This window comes from Chrysemys picta, chromosome 3, assembly GCF_011386835.1.
Source record: "Chrysemys picta bellii isolate R12L10 chromosome 3, ASM1138683v2, whole genome shotgun sequence".
Taxonomy (NCBI): domain Eukaryota; kingdom Metazoa; phylum Chordata; order Testudines; family Emydidae; genus Chrysemys; species Chrysemys picta.
Genome location: NC_088793.1, coordinates 193,049,601 through 193,069,830, shown reverse-complemented (window position 1 = coordinate 193,069,830; position 20,230 = coordinate 193,049,601). Strand labels below are relative to the sequence as shown.

Here is a 20,230-nt window from a genome sequence, read left to right as displayed (position 1 = left end):
ATGCGCATTACTGGAGCTGAGCAAATAATTTGATTAATTTAGCTTTTTTCTGTCCATGGAATAATATCCATGACCAGACTGAAATTTCATTTGATATATTCATTCAACCTTTTAAGCTTATGGATGGGACAGGGACACGGTCTTTTAGGAAAGCTCCAGACACATTTTAGATGCTACTATAAAATAAAATGAGAAACAACAATTATAAACAACAACAAATAATAATGAATGGCTGACTTTCTGCTGTTATGTAGTTGCTATTGGTCAGGTAAGTCACAAGATCTGGTTTGCTCCCCATTTTGAATAAGCTTGGATGGACTTACGTTAATGCTTGCACAAGCAAAATTAAAATTCCGCTTTCATGAATAACCACAAACATGACAAACTTGATTTCCATAAACATGTCAGTAACACTCAATGTCTCTAAAACTAGCAGACAGATAACACAAAAGGGGCGTGAACTCCACCAAAGCCAAGTCATTTGAAAATTAAATTAAACATATATTTTATTTTTTTTGACATTATCTACTTAGCTCCGTGACACTATGAACATTGGCTCTATATTGTGATACTACAGTGATGACAATGGGAGGATTTTAGAAGGCTGAATCTTCTTTTGGGCCATGGAAGGCAGAAGACGAACAGAGAAATATCACTTACAGACACTAAAGAAAATCATGATGATGAAAAAAGGGGCATTCAAAATTGATCAAGTGAACCACAGTGCAAAAGAGAACAATTTCAAACTAACTTTACTTACTGTGAAGACATCATCATCACCAATCTCAGCCTCATTGTGGATCGTTGAAGAGGAAGTAGTAGATCCTAGAAAAACATTATTAAAATATATGACATTTCTAAACATCAGATTTTTTTTTTAAATTAAAAATTGGTGGATTTTATTTGGATTTTGACCACTGGGATTATCATGGACAATTACATTCTCCAGATAAACCACACTGACATAATAAACTTATGAAGTGAGAAAGTGGTACCAAATTAACAAGAAAAATATATCTATTGCTAAGTAGGTTAGAAAGGTGACAACCAGAAAGAGTTCCTTGAACTGATATTGTATGACTGTCTGTACTATTAGATCACAGTAGAATAATGATAAGCACTTATAATTATATAATATTTTCATTTTCAAAATGTGACCAAAGTATAACAAATGAACATCTAGGGCCAGATCCTCCACTAATGTAAATCAATGAAGCTACACTGAATTACATCAAGCTAAGGATCTGACCTCTGAAGTCAGAAAACTTATTGTTTTTACTAAAACAAACGAAACATACAAAAAAGCTCAACCAGAAAGGGAGTCAGTCTTTAGAGTTCAGGAAATAACGACCTATTCTGAAGAATTTTTGTTTTAAAAAGGTATTTGTCAGAGAGCCATCTCTCTCCTTCTCACTTCCCCCCTGTAAACAAAACATGTAAGAGTTGACAGAAGAACGAACAAAAACAGGTAGAAGAATAAATTAATTTGAGGAGGTTTTGATTAACCTTGTGGTAACTATTAGGGTTTAACATGAAATTTGCAAATTTCATCCAAGAATCCTTCCTTCATCTGCTTTAACTTTTTATGCATTTAAAAAGGGACACTGCGGTATTCTCTACATTTGGAGTGGCGGGGTGGAACTCTGTATGTGGTAGGGTGACCAGACAGTAAATGTGAAAAATCGGGACGGGGGTGGGGGGGGTAATAGGAGCCTATATAAGAGAAAGACCCAAAAATCGGGACTGTCTGTATAAAATTGGAACATCTGGTTACCCTAGTATGTGGGTTTTTAATATTAAACCAGAATAATCACCAAACTTGATTGTACCAAAACACTCTCCCTCCCACATCACACACAGTTTTGTTATTGCTTATGAATGCTGAGCTTTAAGTAACTTTTGGTTTTTTTTTTAATTGTTTGTCCTGGGGCAGACAATGAGTTACATTAACTCTGAAAGATTTTAAACGTTAATCTTATCTGTGGCATGCTAACTTGAGTTGAGTATTCATGAAGACATGCAGAGTTAAAGGCAAAATTTTCACCTAATGAGAAATGTGCATACACATTCAGGTTGAAAGCCCAGCCCCCACATCTCCAGAGCTGTGCAACGTCACTAATACCAAACAGAATTTCTGTAGTTCTGATACTTCAAGAAACAAACTAAGGGTTAAGTGTTGCTTCTAAGAATATTTGAATGCAGCGAAGCTTCAAATGTATATGCTTGGTTGTGCTAATCTGACCAGATTTCATAGACAGTATTGAGTCACAGTGACTCAAATCCAGAACTTCAATGTATATAAATATATATGAGAACTGGTTATTGGTTTTAATTTGGATAGCCCTATTTGGAAGTTAAGTAGGAGTGCACCCATCAGCATCAGTCTGTTCTGTTAACGTGATAAACAGATGCACTGATTTTGAACAGTAGCTAAAAAATAGCCACACAGCTTTAAATGTATACTTGAATTTTGAATTCTACTCTACTTCAATACATCTTCTGTTAGGAGTTGCTGCCAGGTACAAATGTTCTCAAATACCATTTTAATCACAATTTCCCTTAACTATAGAGTATATACATTACTAATAGAATTGAGCTTCAGTGTGAATTATATTATAGAAGATGCCACATTTAATGCCCCAAAGAGTTTACAGTTTATATGAGACAAACAAGAAAAGGAATACAGTTCAGAAGCATAGGGCCTAATCCTACTCTCATTGATTTCCATGGCGCAGGGTCAAGCACATAATGCATGAATGACCAGTGAGGATTTGATCTCATCTCTTAGTGGATCATCACTGAAAGGTCTGCTGTAACGGGGGGAATTGTATCATGAGGGCAGGAATTCCAAGCATTAGGAATGGCAGAGAAGAATGGAAAAGGAGCAGAGTGAAAAAAGGATGCACACAAAAAACACTTGGGCATAATGACAGAAATGTAGACTGGGGTGGAGATGTGCAGGACCTTAAAAGGCATGAACGAGGAGTGCCATGTATTTGTGTTGAGACAGCTAAAAATGTTCAAAAATTAAAGATCAAAAATGTAAGAAACTAGATTTTTAACACAAATATCCTGAACTTAATATTCTGTTCATATTTATATATTTATTCCAGTCATTCAGAAAAAAGATAGCTCTGGCAGCACAACTACCTATATATGAAAAGCCATTTATCAAATAATTGATTAATTATTTTTCACTGAAATGAGAACAAAATAAAGGATAACTTTGAATTGAAGATACATTTTGATTCTCGTTTGATGGCAATATAATGCGAAAAGGAAATGTTTAGAACCACCTCAAAGTATGGACAATTCTTTTAAATTAAAATACAATTTTTGATGGGATAAAAAATATGAAGCCTTTAAACACTACAGTTCTCCAATTAAGTGGAGACTTAACATAATTTTGTCTAAGAAAAAATCCTTATGATTTATTCAAGTCCACATAGGAATTCATATTATAATTTAACAAAGCACAACAAAAACATATAATGAAATAATTTCCAGTGCAGCATTAGCTGCATGTACAGAAAAGGGACCTAAAAGACAAGATGTGAAATACTTTGTTCTTTTGCGAGCTATAGTTAGATCCACAGCTATAAGTTGCATCTTTTCATTTTAGGTCTTGATGGATTAAGCTACATAGGGATTGGAAACTCTGAAGAAATGCCTGAGTTAAATCCTTCCCTCCCCAAGAGACTACTAATCTAATTCTCTACTGAACAAGAACTAAACTTTATTTTAAAGGCTAATTGGCTGACCGCAGTAAGAAATGTGAGAAATCCATTCAAGTTAGCTTGAGTGAGCCCTGTCTCTGGAACCTCTCCTCTGCAAAGAAACAAACAGAATGCTAATACAAGCTTCAGTACCTTCATTGAGGTCTTCAATTGCTTTCCGCACTCCTCTATCAAATGCTCGTGCATCGGCAGGACTTTGAAAAGTGAGCCCAAACTTCCTGTTGTCAACCTTCCAGTGATGAAATGTAGGATTTGCTTTAGTGTAGACCAAGTCCTTTTTTACAAAGCATTCCAATACCACCTAAAAAGTTTCAGCACAAAAGTAAAGTTACATTTAGACTTGAAGGGCGTGGTTATCACTGTTTTAGTACAGACCAGAATCTCTTGCCCCACAATCTCCCCAACACAAAACAAGCAAGTTATGAATCTGTTACTCTAGTGAGAGAATATCGTTCAATATAAAATCATGTCAAAAGCAGCTGTAAATGAAACAATAACTTTAAAAAACCCAGCTCTCTTGACAATAAGACAATCTTAAAACTACACTATACTATCCACTTTTATTCAACTAGCTTGTTTTCAAACACCTATTATAAGCATGTACCAAACCAATTTGCAAGAGTTGGATTTTTAAGCTTTTCCATTTTATAATTGGGTATCCTAGAAGCAACAAGAAAAACTAACCAACAGGGAATTAAAACAACAGGGCTTTTTTAAACTTCCAATTTATATTTGAATATAAGTTTTATTCATTTTATTTTGTGCAGTAAAAGAAGTCTTCTAAATAAATAGCTATTGGAAGGAACTGAGCTTGTCAATTCATAAAAAGACAACTTGTCCTCAAATTCTTACTCTATTAGGCCAAACCTTGAATAGCATGCAGCATAAATAATTCATTGCTGTTTTAAAGGCTTGCATTGCATTACTCAGTACAACGTGACTGGCTTCATGAATTCTTTACACTTCAGTTCACTTCTCACATATTCTTATTAGGTCTTAGAAAAATAAATGTGTCAGTTTCATGTTTTAGGAATTAAAGGTGGCCTTTACATAGTGCTGTTCAACATGCAATTGCTATCTCAAGGAGATAACATGGCAACCTAAAAAACAGGTCATGATAATTTATTGTTCATTTGAATTAGGGTGGGGTTATTTTGCACAATCCGACATTGCTTTCAAGTTTTTTTTTTGGTTGGTTTTGAAACTCCTATAAGAATTTGTTGTTTTTGGGTAGCTTTCCTAAGAAAACAGACAAAAGTTGAATTAGGTTCTATTACCAGTTTGTCTTTTTGCCTTTCCCCATGGATTAGAAATCCACTTCTTCCATTGCCCTCTGGGTACATGACCTTGCAGACGCCAACTTTACTGAGACCGCCTCCTTCTTGCGGTAACCATCCCCCACTGGAGTCATCTCGGGTCATAACCACAGCTTTGACTCGCACAATATAGCTGTCACTGTAACGACAACAACAAAATAACTGTGTGAGATCACACATAATCTTACAAGAGTTTAATTTATTGCAATATTTAGAAAGTACAGATCTAGACTCCAGGTACTTGCGCAACAATTTAAAGTTTTATCTGAGGATAGATATAAGTGTTTATAGCAGATGATCTTTACTGCCACAGTCACTATACAAACAGCAGTAATTGCCCAGTCTAATTTCAGGAGCTCAATACACAAACGAAACAACATACCACAATCAAGCCTGAAGCCTTTTACCCCAGCCCATCAGGAAAAGACCCTGAACGGGAGACCAGTCTTGCAGCGTGCCCTGCGGGTCTACAGATGTGGGCTCTATTGGACTACAAAGAGAAGCAAGTTCCAGGGCTGAATACCCCTTGCTGATAAGCATCCTGCCAGCAGTTCCTTCTTGAACAGGGGGAAGGATTCTAGCTCCAGTGTCTCCCATGATCACAACTGCTGAAGTATCACACTGGGAGAGTGGGACCCTGTCAGGTACCAGTGTCCAAAACATGTAGGGCTACCTCCCACCCTGAACACATTAAATTACATTTGGAAACTCATCTGCAGCCAGCATAACATGCTTCCTGAGAGAAAGAATGAACCTTGCAATATCCCACGTAAGCATGCCCTCGGGGCACAGGAACAATTTGCCCAACATTAATCTTTAGGATCACACAAGAACTCTAAGGCAGCTCTGCCTACCCCGTAGGGAACATGGTGTTCCATCAAGATCTCATGGGCAGTGCTGGAAGCAGCTCACAGAGCTAAGAGAATCAGTGCCGATCCCTAACTAGGAGCAGATCAACCAATGCAACTAGCACGATTTCCATACTATACCCAGGCCTGAAACAAGAGTGGAATCAAGGAAATCCGAGGATTTCTGACACTGCTAGCCCTGGTCTCACCATTTAGAAATGTTACTGAAAGCAAAAGGAGAGTGGTCTCATCAGCTGAAGAAGAGCGTTCGCTTCGAGAGACACCCATAAATGCATTAGTTTCACCAGTCTCAACTGGCAATCAAAACAAGACTTTCACACATCATGGAAGAGGAGAGTCCAAACAGAAGCTGGCAGAGTTCAGTCCTGCACAAAGGCGTAATTACTACCCCTCCTACCACCAATCTGAGTAAAAAACCCTCTACGTCTAGCATGTGGCCAGTCGTACTGATTGAGCCTAAGGATAGTTCTAGGGTAGGAAAATACAGAAGAAGAGGAAACTAATTGCTTGATCTAGTAAGTTTTCAACACACTGTCAAATCAAACAGGCCCAAAAGTTTGTACTAGTAAATGACACAACCTGTTCACACCCCAAAACATACTGTTCATAAAAAGGACTGTAAACCCAGGCTGTGTTCCCAAATATGCCTTTTAAAATAGGCTAGACCTCAACCTGAGGGATGAGGCTTGAAATTTATTTTTTGCAAAAGTTCTTGGCATCGGAACAAACTGACAGTATCTCTTTAAACTTGACAAGATCCGGCTAAGGTTAATAGAGAGGCAGCACCATTTGTCCTTATACACGTGGTAAACCTTTTTTTAAAATTTACCAACACACAGTTAATATTTCATTAAAAGTGGTTGCTGTTTGATGTATGACTTGCATTTCTCAAATGCAACCAGGCTTTAATATCTAGTAAGTCACTAACAGTGGTCTTGCTTCTAGCTTAGCTACATGACTCGGAAAACGTTTGTTAAAAATAAATATCCTGTTTATTTCATGTTTTCCTCTCCCTTTAACGGTTTATTTTCCACTTTAAATAACTTCAAAAATATGTTTAAAAATAAGCTTGGCATGTAGTCCAAAATTACCATCGCCCAGAAACCAAACACCCATACTTCATGCTTATTTGCATCCTATGGCTTTTACATACATAATTAAGTCAGTCTGGACACTGGGGAACAGCTGAGAAATTGCATGAGAAACTTTGGTACAATAAAGACTTTCTCTAAACACTAAAGTGAAATTAATGCAATGACTTATTTAAAATAAAAGTCAAAAGGAGGACTTGTTACTTATTAATAAGTAATAATAAGGCTTATTACAGATCAACCACCTGGCTCATTTTGCAGTCCTTTGGTACTGTTATGGTGCGCACTCACCACCAATGTGTCCCCTTGTGTCAGGGTGGGATCCCCTGTACGCCGTCTGCTTGTATGCAACTCGGCGGTAACAAAAGCTCAAACTACTACCCAAAGTCTTTCCAAAAAATCAACCCTTCTTCATCTAGGCTCAGTCTTCAATCTCCCTTCTTGTAACTCCAGACTTCTTTCAGTGCTAGTATTTGAGCACTGCCCCATCAGACAGAGTCTCCCTGAGGGATCTGTTCTCCTGCAGACTCAGGACCCTTAACAGGCAACCAAGTCCCTTCAGATGATGAATCCTAAGTGTCCATCACCTGATGCCTCTTAGGCCCACCTCTCTAGCAGAGAAGCAGCTAATTACAGCACAGGTGTGACAGATGTAACTCGAACATAAGAACATAAAACGTCCATACTGGGTCAGACCAAAGGTCCCTTTAGCCCAATATCCTGTCTTCCAACAGTGGTCAGTGCCAGGTGCCCCAGAGGGAATGAACAGAACAGGTAATTATCAAGTGATCCATCCCCTGTTGCTCATTCCCAGCTTTTAGCAAACAGAGGCTAGGGACACCGTCCCTGCCCATCCTGGCTAATAACCATTGATGGACCTACCCTCCATGAACTTCTTTTTTGAACCCTGTTATAGTCTTGGCCTTCACAACATCCTCTGACAAGGAGTTCCACAGGTTGACTGTGCACTATGTGAAGAAATACTTTTTTGTTTGCTTTAAACCTGCTGCCTATTAATTTCATTTGGTGACCCCTAGTTCTTGTGTTATGAGAAAGAGTAAATTAACACTTCCTTATTTACTTTTTTGACACCAGTCATGATTTTATAGACCTCTATCGTATCCCCCCCTTAGTCGTCTCTTTTCCAAGCTGAAAAGTCCCAGTCTTATTAATCTCTCCTCATATGGTAGCCATTCCATACTCATACTAATTGGCTCTTAACCCCTTTCTATCTTGTGATGGGGTTTTGCCCTGTCACAGATATGCTAAAAGCAAATTCCAAGACAGGAGTGAATCTAAAAGACACCCCAACTAGCACTGTTCTGTATTTCAGCCTCAGGATGCACACACAGACTAGTAGGAAATAGGAGAAAAGAAACGGCAATAGGTAAAATTATTTTTCACCCTGCACCCCCAAGTTCAGTTTGGTCACTTGGAATGTCAAAAGTAGTACCCAGAGCAGAAAGGCAGAGATCTGAGATCTACCTGGCTGTATCATGCAGAATCTGTCTCCTAATGAAAGCCTTCATAGAGGCCTGACCGTTTACCTTATGATAGAGATAAAGGTATGGATCGATGCCTGTGTTGTTGCCCTGCAGAGTTCATTTCAGAACTCCTCTTTTCCTGGGAGATCCAACCACCCACTTGGAAAATCTTCAGAAGTCACCCAAAAACTGAGAGTATCCTAAGGAAAATGGAAGACCTATCAAGTTTGGCAAAACATAGGAGTCTGCCAGACAGTGGAGCCTCTGTTTCTAGCTGGGTATATTAGGAATCACGTAGGCTGTTTTGTGGTGATGGAAAGTTCTAGAGAAGTCTCTCCAGAATGGTTCCCCTTTGATCAGATTTATCTACTAGACTTTTGGTTCTCTTATTGGATTTGCATGCAAAACAGCTTCATAAGGACTGTCTGATGGTTTAGTATGGCTTTTATTCCCCTGTACACAGCCTTGTACAAGGTAGAGTTTTACCTTCTGTTTGCCCTTGGCCTCTGGCACTACTTTTCCATTGGCTCTCCAGGACTTTTTCCAACATATTTTGATGTTGTCATAAGCGGCTTTGCTTGGACATCTGCTTTTAATAAAGTCACGTATGCCTACATTGCGCCCATAGCTCTGGCTGAGATATGCAAAGCATCAGTAGAACTGAGATTAAGTAGCTAGGGATGTCTTCAGAAAACTTGCTCCCAGCCCTCAAGACATTGTAGCCTTCTATAGGAGAAAGTCAGATGAGCATGTCCAGAGTCTGATTGATCCAGACATTAGTATTTTCCCAGTAAAATGTGTTATGCAGCCATTGGCTTCTACTAAAAATAAATTTCTAAATTTGATTCACAGTAACTTTTAAATAATTTATTTGCTCCACTCTGGATACGAAGTGGCCAATTTACATATGCTACATTCTTTTCAAACAAAAATTGACGGGCTTCAAGAAAGCACTCTCCATGGTGATGTCTGAACTCTCTTCTCCTGTGCTTTGTTTTTCATAGTTTCTGAAGATTATCTCTATGCATTGATTACTAAAGATTAACTATTTATCTTTCTTCCCCAGTTCCCTCTGTTTTTTTCTAAGGTTGCATTCCTTCTATTTTGGGCTTAACTGCTTCTATATTACATCCTTTTGTGTTATTGGGGAGCATTCATGGAATTTCAGCCTTTATTTTAAGAAAGAGACATGAACACAATCTTCAAAATACTCTTCCATAGAACAAATGGCCTGTTTCCTTTATTTATTTATTTTTAAACTTCTTGAGTGTATTATAGCTCAGACTAACATTTTCTATACAATCTAGTACAAACTTTCTAGGCAGAATTCAGAGCCTTTCACTTTCCTGAAAAAGCACTACTAGGAACTTTCTAAAATTTGTTAATTTTGATTTAACTTGACTTAATGACTGTTTCCAATCACCAATATTTCAGATTTCTAAGGTTTAAAGGTTGCATGTTTCCATTATCTCAGATAATTCTCTCGTCATTGACAAGCTTCACATGTTCTTCTGTTTTAAATATTAGTATAACTCTGGGTTTGAATATTTTTTTAAACTACCCTCCCCCTCGTATTTACATTCTCGTGGGGGTACTAAGTGAATCATACGGCTTTTATTAAGACATCTATGCAGATATTCTGACCTATGGCTCTTTTACACCTTTAGTACCAAGGCCTGCAACTGTATCCGAGTGTATAACAGCTGCCTGACTGGATGTCTCAATCTGACATTGAACGTGGGAAAAGACAGACACTTTGTTAATTGTCAGTTCCACTAATGAATCATATTTTGTGGAAGTCGGTTTGGTTGGATTGTACCCAATGTCATCAACCAGGAATGTCTTACAAGCTTGATCCAAGTCTACTCAAGCCGATGAAGAGACTCAAATAGGCTTTGGATCAGGCCCCATATCTGGAAATTGCATAAGGCCAAAAAGTCATCTCAAGGACACTGCCATGGGGACATAGACACGAATTAAGTCAGACCGAACTGTAGAGTGAAGAACACAAAAACAAACTGAATACTGAGGTTAGCTGGTAACAAATACAATTCAATAGAATACTGGTATAAAGTGGGAACTACTAAAGAAAGAGAACATTAAATGCATTTTCACTTGACTGCAGACAATTGATAGAGCAGCCAGGTAGACTGGCTTGAATGACAAGTGGCTGGACTAATGTTATAGCAGTTAAAAATTGGTCATTTAAAGACTTTTAAGATTACAATTGATAAGAATCCTAACTTAACGAAACAACATGCGATGAAAGAAATGCATTTCAAAAATAAGCCCCAGATTCCTGGTTTCTACAGGTTGTCCAGGGAAGTGTACAGATAAATGCAGGTTCTATAGAGAAAGCCATGACTTCTCCATTTTAAAAACTGTAACTTCAGGGGACTCAGTCTTTTTCATCAGGAGACAAATCTAATTTCCCCCCTAAAAATGAGATCTTTATCCCCCTTTGCCATAGCAAAAACAACACTGCCAGACAATAGTTTCTAGCTTGTGAGACAGGAAGAATACTAAATTGCTCTTCTAATACAGTCAGTTGGAATCCTGTCTCCAGCTGTTACCAGAAGGTCACATTTACATTGTACACTCTTTAGAGCAGGGACAGGCTCTCCTCCCTCATGTATCACCAGACACAACACTGCCACTATTTCCAGCGATATTAACTATTAAAAAAGACCTAGGACAATAATTATTATTTGGTTCCACTATTAAGGCACTGCCCTAGGACTCAGGATACCTGGGGTCAACTTCTAGTTCTGTCAAACTTCACTTAATGTCTCCATGCCTAAGGTCTCCATCCGTAAAAGTGGAATAAGCAATGCTTTTCTATTCCACAACAGCATAGGTAAATACCTGGGAGGTGTGTAGCTAATATAGTGTTGGGTCATACAAGTACCTAAACTCTTCTGCATGCAAACTGTTTATTTTCTTTGCAATATAATTTCAGGTGACTGCATTATGGCCTTGACTAGTTCAAGCAACTCATTCTCCATAGTTAAATAATAATTTACAAATCCTATGTGAGCATTATTGGTTCAGAGCAGCAGGAAACTCAGGATCTTGTTGCTATATCCATCTACTTTTATTGTGCTGCAGCCATTTTTTTTTAAAGGAGATCTATTCAGAGCATGTACAATATTTGATTAACTTCCATGTATAGTACATTGAATGCCATTAAGATTAGTTAAAGGTCAGTCTTTCACTGTTCGAGTAAAACTACTAGAGGAACCCTCAAGTGGCTTAAATTCTTCCCATTTTATTGGCTTCTAAAAACTTTCAGACTGCTCTTAATTTTGGGGTTCGTTTATGGCCTACATCAGGGGTAGGCAACCTGCGGCACGCGGGCTGATTTTCAGTGGCACTCACACTGCCTGGGTCCTGGTCACTGATCCGGGGGGGTCTGCATTTTAAATTTAATTTTAAATGAAGCTTCTTCAACATTTTAAAAACCTTATTACTTTACATACAACAATAATTTAGTTATATATTATAGACTTAGACAAAAAGACCTTCTAAAAACACTAAAATGTATTACTGGCACGCGAAACCTTAAATTAGACTGAATAAATGAAGACTCGGCACACCACTTTTGAAAGGTTGCTGACCCCTGGCCTACATACTATTCCGTTTGCACAATCTATTCTTAATTATTAGTTAATAGGAATATTTAGCTATTTTAACCCGAAATGATTGGTCTTAAATAGTGTTAGAAGCTTTGGAAGAAAATATCTGCTCAGATTATCCAACTGGGTGGCAGGATGCCAACCGTTTCTATCGCTGTGTTTCAAGGCTGTTAGTCAGCCCCACCCAGAACCAAAACCATAATGGAACTTCGGGGCTAAAGGTAGCATGTGGTTTGCTACACGTTTTTTATTGGAAAGAAAAACATAACCTATTTAAAGTTATAGCTCCTGGGCATTTTTTTTTATTCGGAAAGCTAGTAAGAATTTCCTTTGAGAAATAAACAAACAATGATATTGTAATAAGCAAATCACTATCATGAATATTTTACCAATAGTCCAACATCTTTTTCTAAAAAGCCAAATATATAAAAGATGGGGCAAATATATAGAGTAGTTGCAATATAAAGGATATTTTACTATCCATTTTCGAGGATTCCGCTCAACTGTGTCATAAAGTGTTAATGTGCTGGTATCATAGAACTCCCTTGTTCGTCACACTAACCATACCAGAATGAGAAATCAAGACAAAAATTGAGTTCTGTTAAATGTCTACAGTGGGGTTTAGTGGCAACATCTGCAACTGTGTATCCAAAATTCATCAGATCAAATAATTTCTTTACTAGTGAAGGTTTTAAATTGTACTTTTGTCTGCGGAGTGAAAGATCTGCACCTTGAAGTCTTTAAACCATGATTTAAGGATTTCAATGGCTCAGATATAGGTTGGAGGTTTGTTGCAGGAGTGGGTGGGTGAGATTCTGTGGCCCGCGTTGTGCAGGTCGGACTAGATGATCATAATGGTCCCGTCTCACCTTAAAGGCTATGATTCTATCTCATCCTTTGGATTTGGGGGAAGCGGAATAAAGGGTAAGGAGTTTGGATATTTTGCTAGCTATTACGTGAAGCAACTCTCCTCCCCACCCTCAGCTGCTCAACCCAATATCTGTAGGTCTGTTTCCCTTCCTAGTTTGATTAATCCGCTATTGCAATCGTTCTTTCCTACACCCTCCCTCATTTGACACAGATTAGAATTTCAAGATCCTGCTGAATTATTTTCCTCCTCTGCTGATGGACACAGCTGGTAAAGAGCAAAGCTAAAATTAAAAGGAGGGGCAGACAAGAGATAGATGAGGGGGTAGAGGGGAAGAGGATGGGTTGCTTGCAATAACACACAAACCTCAGAACAGGATCTATGTATTCATTATATAGAAGAGTCTTAAAAAGAGCACTCCAAATGAAACATTTACTTAAAAACTTGGAGAACATTTTTTCCTACCAGTTTTCTGCTTTTTCCATTTAGCAAGCACTGTCTCAATCTAGCTTTCTCTGCTGACGGCCATCTGCGTTAAAGATGCCATCACTACCGTTCCGACAGTTCTGTGAATGGGGATTGTTAATTGAATGTGTGGTCTCTCTTAGCTAGCTGCCTCTGCAGTACCAATAAAATGCCGTGTATTAAGAATGGCTTATAAAAAGTTTCTCAGTAACAGAGAGGACAGGACGCTTCCTATCTAATGATTACTGTTTTAAGGTTGGTCTAATATTGGGTCAATGTCCTTTTAAAAGAAGGATCAAATTTAAAAAATAAAATCATGGTTTCCACCAATTCCGGTTCTTCCCCACCTCCTTCACGCTGCCCCCCTTTAAAAATAATTCTATGATTAGGTTTGTAATTTCTAAAATGTCTAGCTGTAGTTTAAAATACTTACTTTCCTTTAGTCACCCATTATACTTTTAAAATCTAAAATGCTTTCTTCTGGAAGATTTATTTCAAGCATATCCTCTAGAAGCTGGCAACTCCCCTCTACAAGTTATATTTGTGTAACTGCCTTTTCTAAACACATAAATGCTGCATGAACTTCTTTCAGGGTGGAGTTTACTTCTGCCTCCTTCCCCATTGCTGATTGCAACACAAGCAGCTGCAGACAAGGAGATGCAGCCAGTGTTAGGGGGCTCCCACCCCAGTCTGTCAGGTCATGTCTACACTTGGAAAAAAAGGCATGTTTAGCTAACATGTTAACTACACACCATTTTTTCTAATCTAGACAAGGCCCTGAGGGAAGGGGTGGCTAAATTATCTCGGAAGAACTGGAACAAATCTAACTCTAGGGCACCAAGTTGATGGACTCTCCCACACTGACTGCGGAGCAGATTTCCCTCTTCCTCACAAATGACTGTGGAGGTATAGTGGCATTGAGGAGCCAGATGGGGATAGACAGTCCAAACCTCCTCAGTCTCCATGAGTTACTGGGCACTCTGCCGGAGGCTGCCTCAACTTTTATGTTCCTCTCCAAATTGGTTTCCCCTGCAATAGAACACCCCACATTACCTGTTTGATATACAGGGCTAGAAGCCGATTTTCTCTGTGGGAGCTTCAGACCTCTTTGCCCCACTCAAATCCAGGGTCCTGTCAAAGGGTGAAACAGTCATTCTGCTCTCCTGTGAGGCTTTCTTGACGAACCACTGGCTACACAGGGATTAATGGCTACCTGGTGGCTATACGTTCCCCTCCCTTCTTTGAAGGCAGACCTCAGAGGACAGGGAAAGGCTGTGCCCAATGCCATAGCCCGCAACTGCTGATCATGCTGCACCACCGCTGTGTCTCCTCCTTCTCTTAAATCTGATGTGGCTTTTGGTTCAATTAAGTACTTTTGAAATCCCAAGTATTTTTAAGGTAAGTATTACACTGTGATCCTAAAAAGGAAATTCATCGTCGTTAACATTTTGGATCTCTTTGAAAAAAAAAAAAAATAACAGCATGTAATTCTTTGGGACGGATTCCCCTTCACACATGCCCCTTGAAGATTATTTTTAAAAATACTGTAACAGTGCACCAGGTGTTGGAGCACATGCCGCACCCCAGTGCCCTCATAACAGCCATGGCCCCTTTAAAACTGGGGTTTGTAGTCACAGGGCATGACTAGGAGCAAGCATATTGAGTGGGGTCCCACAGGGATCAGTTCTGGGTCCGATTCTGTTCAATACCTTCATCGATGATTTAGATAATGTCATAGAGAGTACACCTATAAAGTTTGTGAACAATATCAAGCTTGGAGGGGTTACAAGTGCTTTGGAGGATAGGATTAAAATTCAAAATGATCTGGACAAACTGGAGAAATGATCTGAAATAAATAGGATGAAATTCAGTAAAGACAAATTCAAAGTATTTCATTTAGGAAGGAACCATCAGTTGCACACATACAAAATGGGAAATGACTACCTAGGAAGGAGTTCTGTGGAAAGGGATATAGGGGTCATAGTGGATCACAAGCTAAATATGAGTCAACAGTGTAAATATGAGTCAACAGTTTGCAAAAAAAGCAAACATAATTCTGGGATATATTAGCAGGAGTGTTGTAAGAAAGACACGAGAAGTAATTCTTCCACTCTACTCCACGCTGATTAGGCCTCAACTGAAGTATTGTGTTCAGTTCTGGGTGCCACATTTTAGGAAAGAAAAGTCCAGAGAAGAGCAACAAAAATGATTAAAGGTGTAGAAAACATGACCTGTGAGGGAAGATTGAAAAAACTGGGTTTGTTTCTTCTGGAGAAGAGAAGACTGAGGGGGGACATGATAATAGTTTTCAAGTACGTAAAAGGTTGTTAAGAAGAGGAGGGAGAAAAATTGTTCTTCTTACCCTTGGAGGATAGGACAAGAAGCAATGGGCCTAAATTGCAACAAGGGAGGTTTAGGTTGGACATTAGGAAAAACTTCTTAACTGTCAGGGTGGTTAACCACTGGTGGTTAACGCCTGTCAGGTATGTTCTAGATCAGTGCTTCTCAAAGTGGTGGTCCAAGGACCGGTGCCGGTCCGCGAGCCATCGGCTGCCAGTCCACAGCGAATTTCCTCATAAGAGTGTCGAATAGGATAATAATATGGCACCGGTCCCTGGCACATTGGAAAAAAAAATTGCCGGTCCCCCACATCAGATAGCTTGAGAAGCACTGTTCTAGATAACACTTAGTCCTGCCATGAGTGCAGGGGACTTGACTAGATGACCTCTTGAGATTCCTTCCAGTCCCACGATTCTATGACCTATAGGAAGATGATAACTGGGTTCCTGCCTCCTAGGCAGTAAAGATCTAGGATCAAGGAAGACCAAACTTGTGTTTCTCCACAGTAGTCAGGAGAGGTTTCCATGGGGGAGGGATGTCTCCTCTCTCTCTTCCCTCCAGCTTATGGAAAGCAAGGGAAGCTTTTGTTACTAAATGTTTGAGCTTTTTGCATCTTCTGTTACTAAAACTCACCATGACAAAAGGGATGTCAAACTAAACTCAAGTGTTAAGACTTTATTTGGACTACACCAGATGGTGGTGGTGGTGGGGAAGGAAGTTGTAAGCTGATGAATGTGCCCACTGGCTCTGGTCCTAATGAAGAAAAAGTCCTAATCTCTTGAGGCATCAGAATCTTGCCAATGGGGCAAGAACAAAATATTGCAGAAGAAAATAAAGTCCAGGAGCCAGAAGTCTTTCACCATCAGCAAAGGACAACTTTGGAATCTGAATCAGAAGAACCTACGGAGGAATTCCAGAAGACAGTCTTCTAGCTTATCGCTTCAAAAGCTTCAGGCAGGCAAGTAGTCATCCAGATCTTTGACACTCAACCCTTTCTTTTGAAGTCAAGGAAAGCTTGATCTGAGTTAAAAGGTAGTAAGAGTATTAAGAAATACATCCTTATCAGTTAAATGCCTGGAAATTCAAAGTTAAGGTTTCAAACATTTGAAGTCATTTGAAAAGTGGAAAGTGTGCAAATTCAACAGTTAAGATCACCCCAACAGCCTTAACTCTGCACTCATAATGCTGCTAGCCTCCTGCTAACCTCAGAGTTACGAACACCTCGGAAATGGAGGTTGTTTATAACTCTGAAACGTTCGCAACTCTGAACAAAATGTTACGGTTGTTCTTTCAAAAGCTTACAACTGAACATTGACTTAATACAGCCTTGAAGCTTTTAAAGCAGTATTTTTCTTCTGCATAGTAACCATCTTAATTTAAATGAAACAAGCACAGAAACAGTTTCCTTACTTCGCCAAATCTTCTTTTTTAGCCTTCCCTGTATTTTTTTAGTAGTTTCTGTTTAACGCTGTACTGTATAGTGTTTGCGTCTTCTTTTTTTCAATCTCTACTACCTGATTGCGTATTTCCAGTTCCAAATGAGGTGTGTGGTTGACTGGTCAGTTTGTAACTCTGGTGTAAGTAACTCTGAGGTTCTACAGTAGTTATTTTAGGTCTTCCTGAAAACAGATTTGAGATGCTTTGTAGAACAGTCATTGTGAATTCCTGCCATTTGCTCCATTACCACCAACGTATATGCTAAAATTAAACATGTAGGTGGGAAGTAAAGGAAAAAGGAACTGAACTAGTAGAACAGGTGAGCAAGGGAACTGCTGCAGTTAGGGTAGCAAACTTTCTAGTCGCATAAAACCGAACACACTAGCCCCGCCCCTTCCCCGAGGCCATGCTCCTTCCAGGAGGCCCCACCCCCTGCTCACTACATTCCCACTCCCTTGGTGGCTTGTTCTCCCCCATCTTCACTCACTTTCACTGGGCTGGGGTGCGAGAGGGGGTGAGGACTCTTACTGGGGATGCGGGCTCCGGGGTGGGACAGAAATGAAAGGTTTAGTGTGCAGGAGGGGGCTCTGGGCTGGGGCAGGGAGTTGGGGTGCAGAAGGGGGTGAGGGCTCCTGCTGGGGGTACAGACTCTGGGGTGGGGCTGGGGAATGAGGGGTTGGGGGTACAGCAGGGGGCTCTAAGCTGGGGGGTGGGGCCGAGGGATTTGGAGTGCGGGAGGGGGCTGCGGGTTGAGGCAAAGGGTTGGGGTGCGGGAGGGGGTGAGGGCTCTGGGCTGGGGGTGCTGGCTCTGGGGTGGGGCCAGGTATGAGGGGTTCAGGGTGTGGGCCAGGCTCTGGGCTGGGGTTTGAGGTGCAGGGGAGGTGAGGACTCTTGGCTGGGGATGAGGGGTTTGGGGCTCAGGCTTACCTCGGGCAGTTCCCTGTCAGCAGCGCAGCGGGGGGCAGGAGGGGCGCTATGGCAGGCTGCCTGCCTGTCCTGGCACCCAGTGGCGATGGAACATTTTTATTAGTGGAGGTGCTGAAAGCCAGCCCCCTTACCCCTGTCCGCCCCCCCCAACCCAAGGTTGGGAGCAGGGCTGGGTCTCTGGGAGTGGGGGACCCAGACATGGGTAAGGGGGCCGAGACTACAGCTGGGGGTGGGCCTGGGACCAGGAGTGGGGCCCTGGGCAGGGGCCGGCAGATGGGGCCCACGTGCAGGGCCAAGACCAGGGCCCCAGCCATGGGGCCAGGCTCAGGGTACGGGGCCAGCAGTCAGGGCCCCAGGAGTACAGCCCTGGGTGCGGGGCTGGCAGGCCCCATGAGTGGAGGCCTGGGCGCGGGGCCAGGGCTGGGGAACAGGGCATAGGCGCGGAAAGCACGCCCCGCACCCCTACTTCCCGCACCTATGCTGGCACCACACGCAGCAAACAGCCAGCAGGTCCAGGTCCTCAGCGGGGGACCCAGGAGGCTCCAAGCGCCGCTCTCGCCCACAGGCACCTCCCCCCTGCTCCCACTGGCCAGGTCCCAGCCAATGGGAGTGCAGAGCCCCATGCGACCCCCCCCCACCCAGGAGCTGGACCTGCTGGCTGCTTCCGGGGTGCAGCACGGTGCCAGCCAGGACAGGTAGGGACTAGCATGCCTTAGCACCGCCAACCAGACTTTTAACGGTCCAGTCGCTGGTGCTGACCGAAGCGCCAGGGTCCCTTTTCAACCGGGTGTTCTGGTCAAAAACTGGACACGTGGTCACCCTAGCTGCAGTGCTTGAGCGTCTGACTGAAGAGAAGCAGCTCTGAAGAAGGCCTAGTAGCAACATTGTGAGTAGGTGAGTAAGAAGGACAAAGCTGTGAACATCAGTGAAAGGTATATTGACATGGATGGTGGCAAATGGAGTGTTCATTTACATCTTCAACTCAATTAAGAGGCTTATTTTCAATGCAATATTTCTCCTCTCACACATTATCAGTTTAGAGTAACACAATACTGACAGTAAAATGAAGTTTGAGAAATTTAAGTAAGTTTCCTTTTACTAAATTTGTGATGCTCATTGTTTGCTTCAATGATGATTTAGAAAACCATATGGAAATTTTAGCTGTATCGTAAGGTCAATTTTAAAGCATAGTTACAATGTTATAATACCCGTCAAACAACTGTTCAAAGCTGTTTTAGAGCGATTCTCATTTAAACTTCTTTCGGTGTTTGCTGTGGCAGTAATATTAGATTATTTATTTGCATAGAGACTTCTCTTTAAATTTAACAATTTGATATTTTAACAGACCAATTATTCAATTAATCATTTCAGTTGTACATAAAATCTGGGACACACATTCAAGCAGCAGCAAAAGAAATTCAGTTTAAACTAATAGTTTTTGAATGATGCACCCTGTCTCACATTAAAATGCAAGGGCAATGACAAGCAGAGTAGAAGAGAAAAATCTAACTGAGGCGTCCTAGATTTTATACAAGACCATTGCTGATTTGGGCAGAGAATCCTTGTAGATTTCAACAAAATTCCCCACAGATTTCTGTTGCTCATTACCATTATCCCCTGTTGTAATTAGCAGGTTATTGAATGACAGATGGCATTTGTTTCATAGCATATGCAAGACAAATGAAGAGTGCTCGTTTAGTATGTCCAGCCAAATAAACAGACAATTCAAGAATTGCATCATGAATTACAATTTTTTTAAACCAGCCCTACCTACTTTCATCCTTTACTACACAAATAATTTTGTGTAGTAGATACCGATCATAAAAATCCTATTATATTTATTCTGCTTAAACTAAAGCAAGGAATGACTTGGTTTGAATGAGTAATTATCAGCAAAAATAATAAATAATTCTAACAAGCACTTATGGGGGTTTTCATCTCAAGACTGGCCTCGTTTTACAGATAAGGAAATGGAGGTATAGAGAAGAAATGCAACTTGCCCAAGATCGTAGAGCAAGTCAATGGAAGAGCTGGGCAGAAAACCCTAACCTCCTGACTCCC

General features: G+C 40.6%; 1 protein-coding gene across 2 annotated transcripts in view; it reads right to left on the bottom strand.

Moving 5' to 3' along the window:
* Positions 1-672: 672 nt before the first annotated feature.
* Positions 673-20,230, bottom strand: part of SPRED2 (sprouty related EVH1 domain containing 2) — a 59,306-nt gene continuing 39,748 nt past the window's right edge. For both annotated transcript variants that reach the window (XM_065589685.1, XM_065589686.1), the window contains exons 2-4: positions 5,015-5,192; positions 3,870-4,038; positions 673-825 (exon numbers count right to left, since the gene is read on the bottom strand). In XM_065589685.1, the coding sequence (XP_065445757.1) occupies positions 710-825; positions 3,870-4,038; positions 5,015-5,192 (463 nt within the window). In that variant the 3' untranslated portion in view covers positions 673-709. The remainder of the gene's footprint in view (positions 826-3,869; positions 4,039-5,014; positions 5,193-20,230) is intronic.